Source organism: Tamandua tetradactyla, chromosome 18, assembly GCF_023851605.1.
Source record: "Tamandua tetradactyla isolate mTamTet1 chromosome 18, mTamTet1.pri, whole genome shotgun sequence".
NCBI classification, from domain to species: Eukaryota; Metazoa; Chordata; class Mammalia; order Pilosa; family Myrmecophagidae; genus Tamandua; species Tamandua tetradactyla.
In genome coordinates, this window is record NC_135344.1 from 59,635,338 (window position 1) to 59,657,542 (window position 22,205).

At 39.9% G+C, this 22,205-nt stretch overlaps 1 protein-coding gene across 2 annotated transcripts in view; it reads right to left on the reverse strand.

Moving 5' to 3' along the window:
• Positions 1-22,205, reverse strand: part of LAMA3 (laminin subunit alpha 3) — a 318,755-nt gene that overhangs the window by 185,761 nt on the left and 110,789 nt on the right. For both annotated transcript variants that reach the window (XM_077135789.1, XM_077135788.1), the window contains exon 12: positions 8,766-8,900. In XM_077135789.1, the coding sequence (XP_076991904.1) occupies positions 8,766-8,900 (135 nt within the window). The remainder of the gene's footprint in view (positions 1-8,765; positions 8,901-22,205) is intronic.

Sequence of the window (22,205 nt, forward strand, 5' to 3'; positions counted from 1 at the left end):
CTTTGCTAAGTCTACCCTCTAGGCCACTTTAAAGGAATTTTCCACTATTATACTTTTTGTCCATGCATGGGTCACATTTTCCTGTTTCTTGGCTTGTTTCATAATTTTTTGTTGAAAACTGGGCATTTTAGATAATATAGCAACTTGGCTACTAATCTCTCTTCTGAAATTGTTACAATTGTTTACTTGGGTGTTTAGTGACTTGTCTGAACTAATTCTGCAAAATCTATCTCCCCTGCAATGTTCAGCCTCTGATGTCCCTACTCAGATTTCCCCCTTATTTTTATCCTAGCTACCTCAGGTCCCTACTTAGATGTCCCCCTTGTTTTAAACTTTTATCTTAGCTACCTTGGGTCACTTCTAGGTTGGTACAAGCAACTTATTGGTCAAAGGTTGTACTTAAATCTCCTTGGCCAGTTAGATTCTTACTCTTTATCACTGAATGTGTGTGTGACTTTGAGGCAGCTATCACAGTTCAGGGAGTTGGCATATTTTTGGCCCACATTTACTCAGAGACAACTAGTTTCCATTTGCTCTCTCTGGTCACTGTTGAGGAACTTGACAGCCAGGGATGACAGACAGGGATCTCCTAGGAATTTCCCCTGGGTCAGTGTAGGTTATTCAGACAGTGTTTGATTAGAGGTTGTGATTAAGCTCCTTGTGCCAATGAGATTTCCACCCTATGCTGACAGTTTGTTTGTGGCTTGGGGGATGTTTTTGAGCCTGCCCCACATTCTTCTCTGATTTCTCTTGAGTAGGTACAGCCTAGCATATGCACACAACCTTCCCCAACTCCAGAATTATCTGTGTTACCAGGAAGCCTTTCCTTGGCTGTCTCTTTTCCTGATTCTCTATTAAACTTCTGGCTGCTCTATTGTTTTGCTTGTATCAGAGCTACCAGCCTCCTCATAACTGCTCCCTCCCAATATCTCCATTGTTTTCCACAATGTCATTAGGTACAAAGCTCTCCACTCTCTATTCAAAGTAGTCTCCTTAGGCAGTGCTCCTCCACGAACTTTTCCTGGAGAAACAAGTACAGCTGGGGAAATTCTCAGCTTGTCTCTCCCAGTTTGGAATCTCCACTCTGGGAGTCAGTTGAGGTGGGGGCAATTAGGGCCCCGCTATTCTCAGTCTTGCAGTGCTTAGGAAAGAGCTTCTGTCCTACAAGTAGAAGCTGGGAAGGGGAAGAGAAACCTGGTCCTCTTTGCTGCACCTGCCTGGAATCACGCTTTTGTACCACAAGGCTGGGGAAGATGAGCAATACCAGCAGCCTTCTCCTCCTGATGTGAAACTGTGGCCTCAAACTAGGGGTTAGGGGAGAGAGAATACCGTCTTCCTGGCTACACAGACCCAGGGTAGAGGGATTCTATAACACAAAGTCAGGGGGTGGGTAATGGAGGTCATAGATAAAATGCCACAGACTGGAGCTCCTCCCTCCCTCCTTCCCGGGCCGGCTGAGAGTCTTGGAGAGGCAAGTTTCCCAAGCCGAGGCGGCCGGTGCCCCTCTTCTGCGGGCGGCTTCCTGGTCCGGCTACGAGTCTCGGATCAGAGGGCTACCCAAGCCGCGGTGACCCTCCCCCACGGGTGGCTTCCTGGTCCGGTGGGGAATTTCACAGGCCACGGCGGCCAATGACCGACGCCCCTCTACCGCAGGCGACTTCCTGGTCCGGTGGCGAATTCCCAGGGCCCGCTGCGGCCGGCGATCAGCCACAGGGTCCCCTCAAGTCGCGGCGGCTGACGCCCCCACCACGTGCGGCCCCCCGAACCAACTGAGAGAATTGGATCGGAAATCCCCAGGCCGCGGAGATCGGTGACCGGGGGGATCCCTTCCAAACACGTGAGACAAACGTGTGCCACGAGCGCCACGTACTCGGCAGGATAAGAAAAACAGAACCCAGAGATTTCACAGAAAAATCTTTCAGCCTTGTTGGGTCCGACACCCAGGGAAATCTGACTAAATGCCCAGATGCCAGCAGCAGAAGATAACGGTCCACGCTCAGAAGATTGAGAACATGGCCCAGTCAAAGGAACAAACCAAAAGTTCAAATGAGATACAAGAGCTGAGACAACTAATGCTGAATATACGAACAGAAATGGAAAACCTCTTCAAAAATGAAATCGATAAATTGAGGGAGGACATGAAGAAGACATGGGCTGAACATGAAGAAATAGAAAAACTGAAAAAACAAATCACAGAGCTTATGGAAGTGAAGGATAAAGTAGAAAATATGGAAAAAACAATGGATACCTACAATGATAGATTTAAAGAGACAGAAGATAGAATTAGTGATTTGGAGGATGGAACATCTGAATTCCAAAAAGAAACAGAAACTATCCGGAAAAGAATGGAAAAATTTGAACAGGGTATCAGGGAACTCAAGGACAATATGAACCGCACAAATATACGTGTTGTGGGTGTCCCAGAAGGAGAAGAGAAGGGAAAAGGAGGAGAAAAACTAATGAAAGAAATTATCACTGAAAATTTCCCAACTCTTATGAAAGACCTAAAATTACAGATCCAAGAAGTGCAGCGCACCCCAAAGAGATTAGACACAAATAGGCGTTCCCCAAGACACTTACTAGTTAGAATGTCAGAGGTCAAAGAGAAAGAGAGGATCTTGAAAGCAGCAAGAGAAAAACAATCCATCACATACAAGGGAAACTCAATAAGACTATGTGTAGATTTCTCAGCAGAAACCATGGAAGCTAGAAGACAGTGGGATGATATATTTAAATTACTAAAAGAGAAAAACTGCCAATCAAGACTCCTATATCCAGCAAAATTGTCCTTCAAAAATGAGGGAGAAATTAAAACATTCTCAGACAAAAAGTCACTGAGAGAATTTTTGACCAAGAGACCAGCTCTGCAAGAAATACTAAAGGGAGCACTAGAGGCAGATACAAAAAAGACAGAAGAGAGAGGTATGGAGAAGAGTGTAGAAAGAAGGAAAATCAGATATGATATATATAATACAAAAGGCAAAATGGTAGAGGAAAATAATTTCCAAACAGTAATAACGCTAAATGTTAATGGACTGAATTCCCCAATCAAAAGACATAGACTGGCAGAATGGATTAAAAAACAGGATTCTTCTATATGCTGTCTACAGGAAACACATCTTAGACCCAAACATAAACATAGGTTGAAAGTGAAAGGTTGGGAAAAGATATTTCATGCAAATAACAACCAGAAAAGAGCAGGAGTGGCTCTACTAATATCAAACAAATTAGACTTCAAATGTAAAACAGTTAAAAGAGACAAAGAAGGACACTATATACTAATAAAAGGAACAATTAAACAAGAAGACATAACAATCATAAATATTTACGCACTGAACCAGAATGCCCCAAAATACGTGAGGAATACACTGCAAACACTGAAAAGGGAAATAGACACATGTACCATAATAGTTGGAGACTTCAATTCACCACTCTCATCAATGGACAGAACATCTAGACAGAGAATCAATAAAGAAATAGAGAATCTGAATATTACTATAAATGAGCTAGACTTAATAGACATTTATAGGACATTACATCCCACAACAGCAGGATACACCTTTTTCTCAAGTGCTCATGGATCATTCTCAAAGATAGACCATATGCTGGGTCACAAAGCAAGTCTTAACAAATTTAAAAAGATTGAAATCATACACAACACTTTCTCGGATCATAAAGATATGAAGTTGGAAATCAATAACAGGCGGAGTGCCAGAAAATTCACAAATACGTGGAGGCTCAACAACACACTCCTAAACAACGAGTGGGTCAGGAAGAAATTGCTAGAGAAATTAGCAAATACCTCGAGGCGAATGAAAATGAAAATACAACATATCAAAACCTATGGGACGCAGCAAAGGCAGTGCTAAGAGGGAAATTTATTGCCCTAAATGCCTATATCAGAAAAGAAGAAAAGGCAAAAATGCAGGAATTAACTATCCACTTGGAAGAACTGGAGAAAGAACAGCAAACTAATCCCAAAGCAAGCAAAAGGAAAGAAATAACAAAGATTAGAGCAGAAATAAATGAAATTGAAAACATGAAAACAATACAGAAAATCAATAAGGCCAGAAGTTGGTTCTATGAGAAAATCAATAAGACTGATGGGCCCTTAGCAAGATTGACAAAAAGAAGAAGAGAGAGGATGCAAATAAATAAGATCAGAAATGGAAGAGGAGACATAACTACTGACCTCACAGAAATAAAGGAGGTAATAACAGGATACTATGAACAACTTTACGCTAATAAATACAACAATTTAGAGGAAATGGACGGGTTCCTGGAAAGACATGAACAACCAACTTTGACTCAAGAAGACATAGATGACCTCAACAAACCAATTACAAGTAAAGAAATTGAATCAGTCATTCAAAAGCTTCCTAAAAAGAAAAGTCCAGGACCAGACGGCTTCACATCTGAATTCTATCAAACATTCCAGAAAGAATTAGTACCAACTCTCCTCAAACTCTTCAAAAAAATCGAAGCGGAGGGAAAACTACCTAATTCATTCTATGAAGCCAACATCACCCTCATACCAAAACCAGGCAAAGATATTACAAAAAAAGAAAACTACAGGCCAATCTCTCTAATGAATATAGATGCAAAAATCCTCAATAAAATTCTAGCAAATCATATCCAACAACACATTAAAAGAATTATACATCATGACCAAGTAGGATTCATCCCAGGTATGCAAGGATGGTTCAACATAAGAAAATCAATTAATGTAATACACCATATCAACAAATCAAAGCAGAAAAATCACATGATCATCTCAATTGATGCAGAGAAGGCATTCGACAAGATTCAACATCCTTTCCTGTTGAAAACACTTCAAAGGATAGGAATACAAGGGAACTTCCTTAAAATGATAGAGGCAATATATGAAAAACCCACAGCTAATATCATCCTCAATGGGGAAAAATTGAAAACTTTCCCCCTAAGATCAGGAACAAGACAAGGATGTTCACTATCACCACTGTTATTCAACATTGTGTTGGAGGTTCTAGCCAGAGCAATTAGACAAGAAAAAGAAATACAAGGCATCAAAATTGGAAAGGAAGAAGTAAAACTATCACTGTTTGCAGACAATATGATACTGTACGTCGAAAACCTGGAAAAATCCACAACAAAACTACCAGAGCTAATAAATGAGTACAGCAAAGTAGCAGGTTACAAGATCAACATTCAAAAATCTGTAGCATTTCTATACACTAGCAATGAACAAGCAGAGGGGGAAATCAAGAAACGAATCCCATTTACAATTGCAACTAAAAGAATAAAATACCTAGGAATAAATTTAACTAAAGAGACAAAAAACCTATATAAAGAAAACTACAAAAAACTGTTAAAAGAAATCACAGAAGACCTAAATAGATGGAAGGGCATACCGTGTTCATGGATTGGAAGACTAAATATAGTTAAGATGTCAATCCTACCTAAATTGATTTACAGATTCAATGCAATACCAATCAAAATCCCAACAACTTATTTTTCAGAAATAGAAAAACCAATAAGCAAATCTATCTGGAAGGGCAGGGTGCCCCGAATTGCTAAAAACATCTTGAGGGAAAAAAAACGAAGCTGGAGGTCTTGCACTGCCTGACTTTAAGGCATATTATGAAGCCACAGTGGTCAAAACAGCATGGCATTGGCATAAAGATAGATATATCGACCAATGGAATCGAATAGAGTGCTCAGATATAGACCCTCTCATCTATGGACATTTGATCTTTGATAAGGCAGTCAAGCCAACTCACCTGGGACAGAACAGTCTCTTCAATAAATGGTGCCTAGAGAACTGGATATCCATATGCAAAAGAATGAAAGAAGACCCATATCTCACACCCTATACAAAAGTTAACTCAAAATGGATCAAAGATCTAAACATTAGGTCTAAGACCATAAAACAGCTAGAGGAAAATGTAGGGAGATATCTTATGAACCTTACAATTGGAGGCAGTTTTATGGACCTTAAACCTAAAGCAAGAGCACTGAAGAAGGAAATAAATAAATGGGAACTCCTCAAAATTAAACACTTTTGTGCATCAAAGAACTTCATCAAGAAAGTAGAAAGACAGCCTACACAATGGGAGACAATATTTGGTAATGACATATCAGATAAAGGTCTAGTATCCAGAATTTATAATGAGATTGTTCAACTCAACAACAAAAAGACAGCCAACCCAATTACAAATGGACAAAAACTTGAATAGACACCTCTCAGAGGAGGAAATACAAATGGCCAAAAGGCACATGAAGAGATGCTCAATGTCCCTGGCCATTAGAGAAATGTAAATCAAAACCACAATGAGATATCATCTCACACCCACCAGAATGGCCATTACCACAAAACAGAAAATGACAAGTGCTGGAGAGGATGCAGAGAAAGAGGCACACTTATCCACTGTTGGTGGGAATGTCAAATGGTGCAACCACTGTGGAAGGCAGTTTGGCGGTTCCTCAAAAAGCTGAATATAGAATTGCCATACGACCCAGCAATACCATTGCTGGGAATCTACTCAAAGGAATTAAGGGCAAAAACTCAAACGGACATTTGCACACCAATGCTTATAGCAGCGTTATTTACAATTGCAAAGAGATGGAAACAGCCAAAATGTCCATCAACAGACGAGTGGCTAAACAACCTGTGGTATATACATACGATGGAATATTATGCAGCTTTAAGGCAGGATAAACTTATGAAGCATGTAATAACATGGATGGACCTAGAGAACATTATGCTGAGTGAGTTTAGCCAAAAACTAAAAGACAAATACTGTATGGTCCCAATGATGTGAATCGACACTCGAGAATAAACTTGGAATATGTCATTGATAACAGAGTTCAGCAGGAGTTAGAAACAGGGCAAGATAATGGGTAATTGGAACTCATGGGATACAGACTGTGCAATAGGACTAGATATAAAAACTCAAAAATGGACAGCACAATAATACCTAATTGTAAAGTAATCATGTTAAAACACTGAATGAAGCTGCATCCGAGCTATAGGTTTTTGTTTTGTTTTGTTTTGTTCTTACTATTATTACTTTTATTTTTTTTCTCTATATTAACATTCTATATCTTTTTCGGTTTTGTTGCTAGTTCTTCTAAACCGATGCAAATGTACTAAGAAACGATGATCATGCATCTATGTGATGATGCTAAGAATTACTGATTGCATATGTAGAATGCTATGATTTCTAAAAAAAAAATGGACAGCACAATACTACCTAATTGTAATGTAATTATGTTAAAACACTGAATGAAGCTGCATCAGAGCTATAGTTTTTTTTCTTATATATTTTTGTATTTTTTATTTTTATTTTTATTTTTTCTCTATATTATCATTTTATTTCTTTTTCTGTTGTCTTGCTATTTCTTTTTCTAAATCGATGTACATGTACTAAGAAATGATGATCATACATCTATGTGATGATATTAAGAATTACTGATTGCATATGTAGAATGGAATGATTTCTAAATGCTGTGTTAGTTAATTTTTTTTAATTAATAAAAAAAATATTTTTAAAAATGCAATAACATTGACTTACCATTCTATATATAAGAATTTTGCCTGAAAAAATAAAAAGATATGACATGGAGGCAGCAGCATGGACCTTCTATCCTTAGGCTGCAGCCATCGTGGTCTGGTCTTAAACTCAGTGATTCTGTTGAAGGCCTCTTTGGAAATCCAGTCTCATGCCTGTTGCTTACCCTTAATCACTTGGTCAACAGCTAATTACCTATAAGTCCCTTTCCATCTATAATACCTGACATGATGTCTATTTCTCTTTCCCTTTCCCTACAACCATAGCAGCCAGGGGAAGAACAATGGCAGACAGTGGGGAGAGGCAAGGACAAAGAACTTCAGCAAATTTGTTGATTCATTTTTCATTCACCCAAAATTTAGTACACCCTATTAGGCTCTAGGGACTGAGCCATACATGGCCTGCTCCCTTCCCCCCATCCCCTCAGTCACTTCTATTAGGATGAGAAGCAAAGTCCATCTAGGAGTTTCATGTATCTGTTACTTTGCATATAGTCTTCCCTCCCCCTAGCAAAGGAATAGAGAATGGGAACTTCTTCTGACAATTTCTTCTCCTCTGCAGGGTGTGACTGTGACCTGGATGGAGTTCTCCCTGAAGTCTGTGATGCCCACGGAAGGTGCCTCTGCCGCTGTGGGGTCAAAGGCCCTCGGTATGATACCTGTCACTCAGGCTTCTACTCATTCCCTATTTGCCAAGGTAAGTGAGCAAAACCTAGTTTTGCTCTGGACCTTGCTTTTTCACCATCTTTTGTTTTTCAACATCCCTCAATTGGATCTTAAATGTAGACTCTGAGGAAAAAGAGTGTAATAGGGTATCTCATATTAATTGTCTACATCATTCACTGACATTTTTGTTAGTTCTGCTTTAACTGTCATCCTTTCAGGCCCCTAGAAGGCCCTGCCTCTTCCTTGGTCTATGTGGCAGGCTCCTCAACAGTTCAGAGACCATCTCCTCTCCAGGACTAGGAACAGAACCCAGACAGCTGACTCCAGAGCCCATGTGTGTAGCTATCAGAGAAAGGGAGATGAGGAGTGGAAAGGAAGATGACAGCATCCAAGCAGGAAGACAGTTACATAAAACATACATATGTAAGCCTGAGATGAACTTATCAAACCACAGGTCACACAGTTTTGCCAGAAAGATCCTCTGCATTTCCTCTGCAGGAAATTTATTTCAGGGGACTGATTCTTATAAAACCAGGTTTTGTTCACTTACCTTGGCAAATAGGGAACGAGTAGAAGCCTGAGTGACAGGTATCACACTGAGGGCCTTTGACCCCATGGCGGCAGAGGCACCTTCCATGGGCATCACAGACTTCAGGCAGAACACCCTCCAGGTCACAGTCACACCCTGCAGAGGAGAAGAAACTGTCAGGAGAAGTTCCCATTCTCTATTCCTTTGCTAACTTCTCTCTTCTACAGATTTCCATCATGGAAACATAGACTGACTTATCTACAACTTATAAACATTCTTAATCCAGAAAACCATATCTGGAAGGGAAAGAACAGAAACATTCAGGAAAGGTCAGTGTGATGGCTGGGTTCAGTTGTCAGCTTGGCCAGGTGATGGTGCCCCATTGTCTGGTCAAGCAAGCATGGCCTAACCATTACTGAAAGGATCTTTCGAGACTGGTTGATAAATCAGCAGGCTTTTTATTAAATCAGAAGGCAGTCGATTGCATCTATGACTGATTACATCTATGATCAACTGTCATGGTCAGGTTCATGTGGTGGCCAGGTAGTGGTGCCTATTTGTCTGGTTGGGCAAGTGCTGGCCTGTGTGTTGCTATGAGGACATTTCATGGACTTAAATCATGACTATGTCTGCTGCATCCACAGCTGACTGCATTTGTAATCAGCCAAGGGGAGAGTCTTCGGAAATAATCTAATCACTGGAAGGCTTTTAAGGATTCAGATGAGATAGTCTCTTCCTGCTTCACGCTACAAGCCTCTCCTTTGGAGTTCATCCAGACCCTTCATCAGTTACCAGCCTCGAAGCCTGCCCTACAGATTTTGGACTCTTGCGTCCCCACCAATGCATGAGACACCTTTATAAATTTCATATTTACAGGTATCTCCCATTGGTTCTGTTCCTCTAGAGAACCCTAATAATGGCAGTGATGCCATTAAGAAACATCTAGGGGTGGGTATTTATCTGCAAAACAGTTCTTCCCATCTCAGCACCTTTACTTAAGCTGATTCTGCTGCATAGAATGCACCTCTCCTGATTCTTGGCACACAACTGGCTCTTTCTCATCCTTCAGGTCTCCTTTCCAGCGTCAACTCTTCAGGAAGGTCTTCCCTGATCAATCTGTATAAATGACCTTCCCCACCCCACCTTCCCTCTCCTTTCCTTATTCTCTTTTTCAGCTGTGTTTTGTCTCAGAACACTGTAACTTCTGAAATCACTTATGAACTTATTCACTTGTGTTTATTATCTATCTGTAACCCCTCCCCTGCCCCTGCACTGTCAATTAAAAGCTCCCACAAATCATTTACGGGTCCTCCCTCAATGGACACAGTATCTTTCTCCACCCCTTATGGTGGGCAGGCCTCTTGACTTGCTTTGACCAATGGGATGAGGCGGAAGCACTGTCACGTGACTTTTGGTTGGGGTCCAAGAGGCTTTGTGGCTTCCAACTCAGCCCTCTGAGAACTGTGAGCCCTCGGTGTGTGAGCAACTGAGCTGCCCTCCGGGAGGAGGCAAGGTCCTATGGAAGGAGGTACCAGCTAGCCCTGCTGAGCTGCACCCCAGCAGAGCCTCCAGGGAGGCCAGCCAAAGAACCATTTAGCTAACCCACACAATTGTGAGAAATATTCTTTGTTCTTTAGACCACTCCATTTTAGGGTGATTTATTACACAGCAACAAATAAGCGATACACTCAGCAGACTGAGAATTTCAGTGGGGTAATTCACCATAGGACCCACAGGGCCATCACAGTACCCAGCAGCCAGTATTGTTTGACAAATAAATATATCTTAAAAACACAGGGCTCTTGCTTGGCTGTATTATTTTGAATGGATAAATTATGAAGTCAAGCAAGAGCTCTGTAAGATAGGCTAGTACTTTAGAATTGAGGGAAAAGATGCTGAGAAAGGTTATTAACTGGTCCCAGGTCACACAGCCAGAAGTACAGAGTTAGGATTTGAAACCAGGTCTGCCTGATTCCAAAACCCATGCTCTTTCTCTTACACTAAGAATACAGGCTGAAAACTGATTTTTAATGGAGCCTTCAGGGTATGTCCTAGACTAGTACATATATAACCAATCGCTTACATTTAAAGTATTTCTCCATTTCTACCTATTTCATTGGCATCTAAATCTGTAACATGTTACCAGGAGGAAGTGTTTCCCCTTCTTATCAAGGAAGAGAAGTCTCATGCATTTTGGAAAGATTTTCTACAAGGATTAAATAACAGATAATTTAAAAAGTTAACTAAATTCCACCCCTTCCCCTTTGCCCTAAATCCTTAACCTTTCAGATAAAAGATTAATAACAAGGTTGTAGAATTATTTTTCTCTAATACAATAATTAAGTAAAAAAAAATCACTGTAAATCAGAAAAATTCCAGTCTTTGCATAACCTCTAACTTATTCATATGTAAATGGAATGCAGTTGCTTAATTTGATAAAAAAATCTGTAAGTATCCAAGGTACACACGTCACAGTAGGAGCCTTGGAACCCAGACTGGCCTGAGCACTGCCTTTTCCTTCCAAAGTCCCAAAGGCCATGGCACAGCAGGCTGAGAAAGCCGCAGGCAAAGGTGAAATTTTATGGGAATTACAGATTTGGTGTTAAACCTAGCAGTGGATTCAGTCATAAACTTGGACTTCATCTTGGCATTGAGATCAAAAGAATTCTGATTTATAACAATCTGTAAACAGAAGAAGAAAAAATCCAGTACATATACACTTCAAAAACTATGTTTCTGAAATGCATTTTCCAACGTTTCCTCTTCCTCATCTAGTACATAGCCCCCTGCAGTGATAAAGCCAGAAACCTCAGAGATCCCCCCAATTCTCCCTCACACTCAGTTTCCCATACCTCCCCACCAGGCCCAGTGACTTTATCTCAGGAAATTCCCTTGACTCCTCCTGTCCTTCCAGAATTCCATAGTCTAATTCTAGCAACTCGTCCTTATTTGCCTGCATTATTTCAAGAGCCTCATAACAAGGCTCTCTGCTTTCAGTTTTGTCCCTTCCAAAAATCCATTCTCTATATATGTTTCAAGAGTGATCTTTCTAAAATTCCAACCTTCCCATATCACTTCCCAGTTTTAAATCCCTCACAGGTGTTCTATTGCCCTAAGGAAACAATTCAAAGTCCTTGACATGTGCAACATAGTAGATCCTTCAAATTCTTCCAGGCTGGCACCTTTGCGCAAATAAAAAAAAAAAGTGCTTCTTCCTCAAGATGCTTTCTTATCATTTGCTGTAGAAGCATCATAATAAATCTACACATCTAGTGTGTTCCTAAGATTCAGCCCCAATGACCTACTTGTCCATTTGCTCTTCCTATCCCCATGCCTTCTCTTAGCTGCCCCTCTGCCTGGCTAACTCCTTTTCAACCTCCAAGACTCAGCTTGGATGCTTCCTCTTCCTGCTCTAAAGAAGCCCCTCCAGAACCTCTATCTTCTTCCTTTTGCCCTTCCCCTTCCTTCTTCCACCCTAGCTGTAAAGAAGCCCCTGCTGCATGCTCCCTTAGCTTTGAGTTCTTGCTCCATCATAGCACCTAACTCCTGCTCCTGTAACTGTTTATCTGTCTTTGTATTTTAACATTGGGAGTTCCCAGGGAGAAAAGACTGTGTAGCAGGCACCTGGCTTGGCAGTGCCTAGTACAGATTAGGTACTTCATAAAATAAAAAGTTTAATGGATGAAAAGTATTTGAACTATTCAAGAATACAATTCTCTTTGGTAAATACCATTCCTTACATTCCATTTTATTAGCACCTATACAGTGTCTCCAGACTGAGATATCAGAATGTACCTGCCCATCTCTAAACTGTCTCCGGCAGGAATCCAAGCAAGAGCAGCTGTCCCACCCTGTCAGGCAGATGAAATTCTCATTCTGGAAAGGAACAGTCAGCAAAGCGTGCTACAGGGGCCATGACTCCAACCTTCAGAGTTCTGTTTGTAACATATCTCCCAGCCCCAACCACACGGAACTCAGAACTTTGGCAATAATGACAGGTAACTCTTCTCTACAAAGTGATTAGGGGAATAAAAATCTTTTTATAATAGGAGGCCAGACTGAAGTAGCTATCCATGCACTCAAATTCCTAAACAAGCCTATTGCAGGAATTGAAATTTCTTGTCCTTGAGGTTGTGTTCTCAGGCTTCTCTAACATTTTGTACCAAACTCCTGAATTTCCTTCAAGTTTTAAATAATTTGTCTGATGTTACTACCGGTCTGCTTGGGGGGAAAAGCAATTGTATAACAAAGAGATTATTGTAAATAGACCACAAATAAGAGATCGAAAGCATTCTTGTGGAGGAAAACCAGAAATGTGTTGTAATCAAGGCTCAAAAGCTAAGCTCCATTCTAGACAATTAACCAGCTGTTTTAGTTTGTTAATGCCACCAGAAATGCAATATACCAGGAATGGGTTGGCTCTCATAAAGATAATTTATTAAGTTACAAGTTTACAATTCTAAGGCCATAAAAATGTCCAAACTAAGGCATCCAGAGAAATATACCTTGACTCAAGAAAGGCCGATGTCTGTCACATGGGAAGGCATATGTCTGATGTCTGCTAGTCCTTGTTGCTTCCAGCTTCTGATGCCAGTGGTTTCCTCTCTAAGTGTCTGTGAGCCTTCACTTAGCTCCTCCAGGACACAACTGTGGGTTCTGGCTTCCTTAGCACCTCATGGGAAGGCACGTGGTGAAGGCTTCTGGGCTCTGCAACTCCAAACATTCCTGCCTAGTCATCGGTTCTCTCTGTCAGCACTCCAAACATCTCCAAATGTCTGCATCTCTGCTGGCTTCGAGCTTTCTCTAGAATGTATCCTCTTAAAGGACTCCTATAAACTAATCAAGACCTACCTTGAATGGGTGGAGTCACAGCTCCACCCAATCAAAAGGTCACGCCCACACGCCCACTACCAGTTTGATTGGGGGGGAAAGCAATTGTGTAACAAAGACATTATTGTAAATAGAACATAAATAAAACCATAAATAAGTTGAGTGTATCACATCTCCAAAGAAACAATCCATAATTTCTACCCCACAATACTGAGTCAGGATTAAAAGAAACATGGCTGCCCCCACATGACTGGATCAGGAAAAAGGACATAGCTTTTCTGGGGTATAACAGCTTCAAACTGGCATACCAACCTTAACAAAACATTTACTGGAACCCACTATGGGCAGGAGGCCTTGTACTTATTGTGGGGATTACAGTTCTCAAGTGACCAAATGCCTGAGGAAGACTAAATATCCACATCAGGAATGAGGGAAGAAATAGGACATAAGGATAAGAAGGTAACCAGAGTCATAATATAACTATGAATGCTGAAGAAAAGCATTTTTATTACATTACATGCAAGGCTGCTGATGTCGAGTGACCCTTTTGATACAAGACACAGGTGATGAATTCTCTACCCAATGACTCAAATAACCACTTGCTAAGACACTGGAGTTTTCAAGAGCAAATGAGTTTTTCACTAGGCACAAAGCAGGAGAGAAGATGGCCAAGCAGCCAAAACTCTGTCTTCCCAAGACTTATACTACCAATAGTTAGTATAAGCAAGAAATAATTTACAAAGGTAGAGGAATGAAACTGGAGTTGGAACCAGTTAATGGCTGATTCAAGTTCTTCCATTAGCATTAGAGCAGTTGCCCTTTCAAGTTACTTTAAGACTGGATAAAAGGAGTAACAGCTTTTACAATCACAAAGGCACAAGATAAGGGTTTTTACAATCATTAGCAGATATCAGGGCAGCTGGATTATAATTCAGAGATTTCAGGTATTTTTCTTTCTACTGTAATGTACCAGAAAGAAAAAATAATTGTCTAATGATTCAGTAATCATAATCATCCCTTAAATCCTAACTTTTCAGTTACAATTCCTCCCTCTCCTTTGATAATTCACTCAATCTTGAGGGATATCCAGATGACAACTCTTCTAATTCCTTCATGCTGAAAAGGGGTGCTGACATTATGGGGTAGAGGGATGGAACTGGTTGTTGTTCTTGGAGAAACAGGTACTTCTGGGTTTCAGGGCATAGGTACAATCTGGAGGCTTTAAGTCTCTGAAAAACAAACATTAATAAATAAAATTTTTATAGAGCCCAGGTTATCCCCCTTAGGTTTTCCAGGAATACTGTTGGTTGGGGCTTGCCATACTGTGGCAGTTTGCAATATCTGGCTGAAAATTGCACAAGAATAACCACCAGAATGACCTCTCCACTCAATCTGGAATCTCTTAGCCATTGAAACTATTTATTTCCCCCCTTTTTCGTCAGCCAATTCCATGATGCCAGAGCCAGGCTCATCTCTGGGAGTCATGTTCCACATTGTCGGGGCCAGGCTTATCCCTGAGATTCATGTTCCATATTGCCAGGGAGATTTACACCCCTGAGAGTCATGTCCCACAAAGGGGGGAGGCCAGAGTTTGGCTTAGAGAGCTACCACATTTGAGCAACAAGAGAGGTCTCTAGGGATGACTCTTAGGCATTAGTTATAAGTAGGCTCAGCTTTGCCATTTCAGAAATTTGATAAGGGCAAAACTTGAAATTGAGGGGGCTTGGCTCATTAAATTGGGAGTCCTTATTCCTTAAGAGAATATCAGGAATTTCCTAGGTGGGGAAGTTAAATAGTTTTTCTTTTTCTCCAGTACCTCAAGAAGACTCACTCATTCTCTGCCCCAAATACTCTGAGATGCATTAGGGAATAACATTAACTTGTACAGAATATTCAGATTTTATTCTTTATTCTAGGTTCCATGTCAAATTAAGCTGAATTAGTTTATTTAAATAAACTAATCACAAAGGTAAACTAGGTAGTGTGCCACAGAAAATTAAAATTTTTGACCAAATAAACATCTCTTTTTTTGGTCTCACACAGAAGTTAAAGTTCCAAAATATAGACAATATTATCTTTTAACCTGTATTCTGATTTATCCCAGCCTTAACCAGGTCAGCTTCATTCACCTCTTTAAGTGAAGTTTGATTTCTTTCTCAGTCTCTTTAATAGTTCCTGGTTGGAGCAAGGCTAACCCTCAGAGCTGGAAAGCCCTAATTTTGAGTCTCAGGTGTTACACAGATACTCAAAATTCCAGGGAACTACAAAGTTATTCAAAGAGCAAAGCATCTCAGAATTTAGGAAGAACCTTAAAGATAAAAAGTAAATGTGACTTCTGAAAGAGCTTACAATTTCAGACCTAATTTTCTTATAAGCATTTTAAATTAAGCTACTTTCAGAAATAAAAAACATTTGACAGTTGTATTCTACTGATAAACCATAGCAGAGGTTTTTTTTCTTGTTTCACCTTTACACATTTACCAGAGTTATGCTAATTAATGGATGAACTATAACATATATTTGTCCTTCCTCTCTCTTAAAGTCTTTCCTGGTTAGACATGAAGCTCTGAACCATAGCTGACCACATATACTTTTAGAGACGCATTAGAGCAAAGCAGTGTGACTGACAAGTAAATTTGGTGTTTCCTGATCTGTAACCTTTTTCCTAAGACTAACTAAAACCATGACTAACAACATCATACTGTTGTCTGACATCATAAAGATTAGTATCAGGAAATAACATGGAGAGTGAGAACATTGTCAGGCCTTAAGGAATGTTATAAATCTCAAAATACATGAATACCCATACAAATTTAGCTAATGAAAGGATAGAAAATCCCTTTTAACCCTGTAATACATCCTAAATGCCTCCTATGTGATATATTAAACTATTTTAGCAACTCACTTTTACAACTTAAAAGAAACAAATCCTTTGTAATTGTTTTCCCTTAAAAACAAGGAGACTTGTCTTCTGAAATAAAGGAAGATAAGGTCAACATAAACTTTAACATGGATAGTATTCTGATGTAAAATCTTAGTCTTTAGACACAGTACTCAGATGGTTAAGAAAAACTTTTTAAAACTTTTCATTAAGAGCTTACTAACAATCCACATTATTTTAAAAGGAAAAGAAATTAAACTTTAGTTTTGTATGAATATATGGTTTGACATAAAACCTTTCTGAAAAATTTATGACAAACAGGCTTATTAAATTTTTGGTCAACATTGACTATGACAGGCAGAATTCACCTCTATAAACCTACAACTTTCCATGTGCATTCAGGGCTTGTAGTCAGTGTATAAACAAAATTTACTTTTATCACAATATATGATCATCTCAGTATGGAAAAATAATAAAAATACTATTCATCCCACCCATAGTCTTTATCTAGCCAGACATGTTGGAACGTATTTTTATATTTTATACTCACACCACACAAATGATTACCTTACAATATGTCTAAAATTTCTCAGTCCAATCCAACACTGTCTTCAAAGCTCAGAAGAGCCCAAGTTTGAAATATAATCAGCTCTTCAATAACTGAGGGGTTTATCTCCAGAAAAAGACTCAAATTTTTCTCAACTGTATTCCCAAGTACTAAATAATACCAGGAATATGTTAGTTCACAACATTAAGTTAGGGCTTTAAAAACAAGTTCAGAGCTCTATTTATTCAAATGCTCTTTCTTATTTAAAGGTCTTACAAGTGTCATTTCTTCTATGAGGTCTTCTTAGGTAATTGTTTATCTGCTTTTTAAATTCTCCCATCATTTTTATTCCTTATTATTACTGTCTTATACTATGCCCTGGTACAAGTATATTCTCACTAAAATATAACCTCTTTGAAGCTAAGAATTGTTCTCCCTATTCATGACAGCACTTACTAACAAATATGTACTGATTGACATTAACAAAACCACTACAAATTCAAATTCTCCCATATACTAAGGTAACAAATGGCAAAGTAACTAAAAAGCCAGATTCTTTAAAATCCAGGTAATCAAGGTTATAAAAAAAACCTCACATTTCTTACTAAACTGATTTCTTAAATAGGATATATTTGAAACATCAGCATATTCCTATTATATTATATAAATGTGATAACCAGGTACACTGATAATTTTGAAAACGTAAAATTTTGAGCTTGTATAAATTTAGGGAGAACATTCTTAAGCCGAATAAAATTGCATTTGTTCAATTCAAAAAGTCATAAGAACAGGAATCAGACTAGACTTTGCCACTGCAACTTTATAGCTGTATTTGCTATTTTATCCCTTCTACTGAAGGTTAAAAAACTTCTTGTTTTCATAATATCCTAAAATTATGAACAACCTTAAAGTACACCAACTGTCAAGCTCAGGAAAATATACTGCAATTGTTTAATTTGTCCCAAGCCTAAACCTAGAAAAATTTTTCGAAAGATCTCAAGGCCCATTCATTTTACTCACTGAAATTTGGCAATTCAATGTTACTCAATTTCTCCTATATCAAGACCATTCATATTTTAATAATGATCTGTTTACTATGGTTATTGTTACAAATGTATTATTGGAAAAAATTTTTTAACAAACATGGGCTAGTCTGCATTTTTTATGCCTACCATTTATAATTTCCAGGCCCAGGGCAAAAAAAAAAAAAGAATTCTAAACCAGCCCTCCCCCCATCTTTCTGTACCCAGCCCTTCCCTCATGGCTGCCTGAGGTGGTTAGACTTTGCAGGGGCTGGGATAGATAAGACAGAAAAAATGAGGTCTGGTCTGTAGAACTTGGATTTAAAACTTTTAGGTGAGGGTGGAGGAATCTGAGAGTTTCTATGCCCCTCTTTTAACTATTTTCACTTATTAGACCTATTTTACTTAAAGTTGTAATCCGGGATCTGCTCACACCTCTGTCTCTCAAGGCTTAGCTCATGTTACCTCCTCAGAGAAGTTCTTGTGACTCTTCTTTGCTTTATAAAATTACTCACCCAGAGCCAGCCCTCCTCTCCCTCTTTCTCCGCCGGCGGCGCTCCTGCCGCCAGCCAGCCAGCCCTCCTCTTCCCCCTTCTCCGCTCCCACCGCCATCTTGCCCCCCTCTTTCCCCTTCTGCTCCGGCGGCGCTCCATTCACCATCTTATCCTTCCCTTTCTCCTCCTGCTCCGGCGGCTCTCCAACCACCACCGTGCCCTCTTCCGCCTTCACCGGCTCCTCCGCCACCGTCCTCGACAGCCTTGCCACCCTCACCTTTCCTCCTAAAGAACAGCTACTGGGGGAGTGGAGAAGATACAGAGCAGCTTCCAGAGCCATGACGGAGATCAAAGGGACGGCGTACCCCATCCTGGAACGGCTGACTGTCTGGGAGAACCAGCTCCAGTGAGATCGCCGAGGGGCGCGGGCTTTCGCTGGGGGGTCGGCAAGTGGCTGGAGTCCCTCCCTTCCTCCTTCCCAGGCCAGCTGGCAGAATTGGGCAGGTGGCTGGCACCCCCACCACATGAGACCGCCGGACCAACTGAGAGAGTTGGGTTGGAAATCCCTAGACCGCGGAGAACAGTGACCCGGGGGGGTCCCTTCCAAACACGTGACTCCCCGGTCAGGCTAGGAACGGTGTACTCTCCCGGGCTGCCGCGGCTGGTGCCCTCCCACCACGCTAGGCGCCCCGGGCTGACTAGGAAATTCGGTTAGGCGCTCTCCCGGGCTGCGGCGGCCGGCGACCCTCCCCGCGTTCAGACCCCCCGGGCCGGCTGGCACTCTTCCAAGCCGCTTCGGCTGGCGAACATCCCCAATGGCAAGAGTTTTCCAAAGTTAAAGGACCCACAGCACCTTTTACTGGTGGAACCTGCAGAAAAACGTGTGCCACGAGCGCCACCTACTGGGCAGGAAAAGAAAAACAGAACCCAGAGATTTCACAGAAAAATCTTTCAACCTGTTGGGTCCATCACCCAGTAAAATTTGACTAAATCCCCAGACGCCAGCAGAAGATAACGGATCACGCTCAGAAAACTGAAAATATGGCCCATTCAAAGGAACAAACCAATAGTTCAAATGAGATACAGGAGCTGAAACAACTAATGCTGAATATACGAACAGAAATGGAAAACCTCTTCAAAAATGAAATCGATAAACTGAAGGAGGACATGAAGAAGACATGGGCTGAACAAAAAGAAGAAATAGAAAAACTGAAAAAACAAATCACAGAGCTTATGGAAGTGAAGGATAAAGTAGAAAATATGGAAAAAACAATGGATACCTACAATGATAGATTTAAAGAGACAGAAGATAGAATTAGTGATTTGGAGGATGGAACATCTGAATTCCAAAAAGAAACAGAAACTATCGGGAAAAGAATGGAAAAATTTGAACAGGGTATCAGGGAACTCAAGGACAATATGAATCGCAGAAATATACGTGTTGTGGGTTTACCAGAAGGAGAAGAGAAGGGAAAAGGAGGAGAAAAACTAATGGAAGAAATTATCACTGAAAATTTCCCAACTCTTATGAAAGACCTAAAATTACAGATCCAAGAAGTACAGCGCACCCCAAAGAGATCAGACCCAAATAGGCGTTCTCCAAGACACTTACTAGTTAGAATGTCAGAGGTCAAAGAGAAAGAGAGGATCTTGAAAGCAGCAAGAGAAAAACAATCCATCACATACAAGGGAAACCCAATAAGACTATGTGTACATTTCTCAGCAGAAACCATGGAAGCTAGAAGACAGTGGGATGATATATTTAAATTACTAAAAGAGAAAAACTGCCAACCAAGACTCCTATATCCAGCAAAATTGGCCTTCAAAAATGAGGGAGAAATTAAAACATTCTTAGACAAAAAGTCACTGAGAGAATTTGTGACCAAGAGACCAGCTCTGCAAGAAATACTAAAGGGAGCACTCGAGACAAATACGAAAAGACAGAAGAGAGACGTATGGAGAAGAGTGTAGAAAGAAGGAAAGTCAGATATGATATATATAATACAAAAGGCAAAATGGTAGAGGAAAATAATTTCCAAACAGTAATAACACTAAATGTTAATGGACTGAATTCCCCAATCAAAAGACATAGACTGGCAGAATGGATTAAAAGACAGGATCCTTCTATATGCTGTCTACAGGAAACACGTCTTAGACCCAAACATAAACACAGGTTGAAAGTGAAAGGGTGGGAAAAGATATTTCATGCAAATAACAACCAGAAAAAAGCAGGAGTGGCTATACTAATAACCAACAAATTAGACTTCAAATGTAAAGCAGTTAAAAGAGACAAAGAAGGACACTATATACTAATGAAAGGAACAATTAAACAAGAAGACATAACAATCATAAATATTTATGCACTGAACCAGAATGCCCCAAAATACGTGAGGAATACACTACAAACACTGAAAAGGGAAATAGACACATATACCATAATAGTTGGAGACTTCAATTCACCACTCTCATCAATGGACAGAACATCTACACAGAGGATCAATAAAGAAATAGAGAATCTGAATATTACTATAAATGAGCTAGACTTAACAGACATTTATAGGACATTACATCCCACAACAGCAGGATACACCTTTTTCTCAAGTGCTCATGGATCATTCTCAAAGACAGACCATATGCAGGGTCACAAAGCAAGTCTTAAAAAATTTAAAAAGACTGAAATCATACACAACACTTTCTCGGATCATAAAGGAATGAAGTTGGAAATCAATAATAGGCGGAGTGCCAGAAAATTCACAAATACATGGAAGCTCAACAACACACTCTTAAACAACAAGTGGGTCAAAGAAGAAATTGCAAGAGAAATTAGTAAACACCTCGAGGCGAATGAAAATGAAAACACAACATATCAAAACTTATGGGATGCAGCAAAGGCAGTGCTAAGAGGGAAATTTATTGCCCTAAATGCCTATATCAGAAAAGAAGAAAAGGCAAAAATGCAGAAATTAACTGTCCACTTGGAAGAACTGGAGAAACAACAGCAAACTAATCCCAAAGCAAGCAAAAGGAAAGAAATAACAAAGATTAGAGCAGAAATAAATGAAATTGAAAACATGAAAATAATAGAGAAAATCAATAAGACCAGAAGTTGGTTCTATGAGAAAATCAATAAGATTGATGGGCCCTTAGCAAGATTGACAAAAAGAAGAAGAGAGAGGATGCAAATAACTAAGATCAGAAATAAAAGAGGAGACATAACTACTGACCTCACAGAAATAAAGGAGGTAATAACAGGATACTATGAACAACTTTACGCTAATAAATACAACAATTTAGATGAAATGGACGGGTTCCTGGAAAGACATGAACAACCAACTTTGACTCAAGAAGACATAGATGACCTCAACAAACCAATCACAAGTAAAGAAATTGAATCAGTCATTCAAAAGCTTCCTAAAAAGAAAAGTCCAAGACCAGTTGGCTTCACATGTGAATTCTATCAAACATTCCAGAAAGAATTAGTACCAACTCTCCTCAAACTCTTCAAAAAAATCGAAGCAGAGGGAAAACTACCTAATTCATTCTATGAAGCCAACATCACCCTCATACCAAAACCAGGCAAAGATATTACAAAAAAAGAAAACTACAGACCAATCTCTCTAATGAATATAGATGCAAAAATCCTCAACAAACTTCTAGCAAATCGAATCCAGCAACACATTAAAAGAA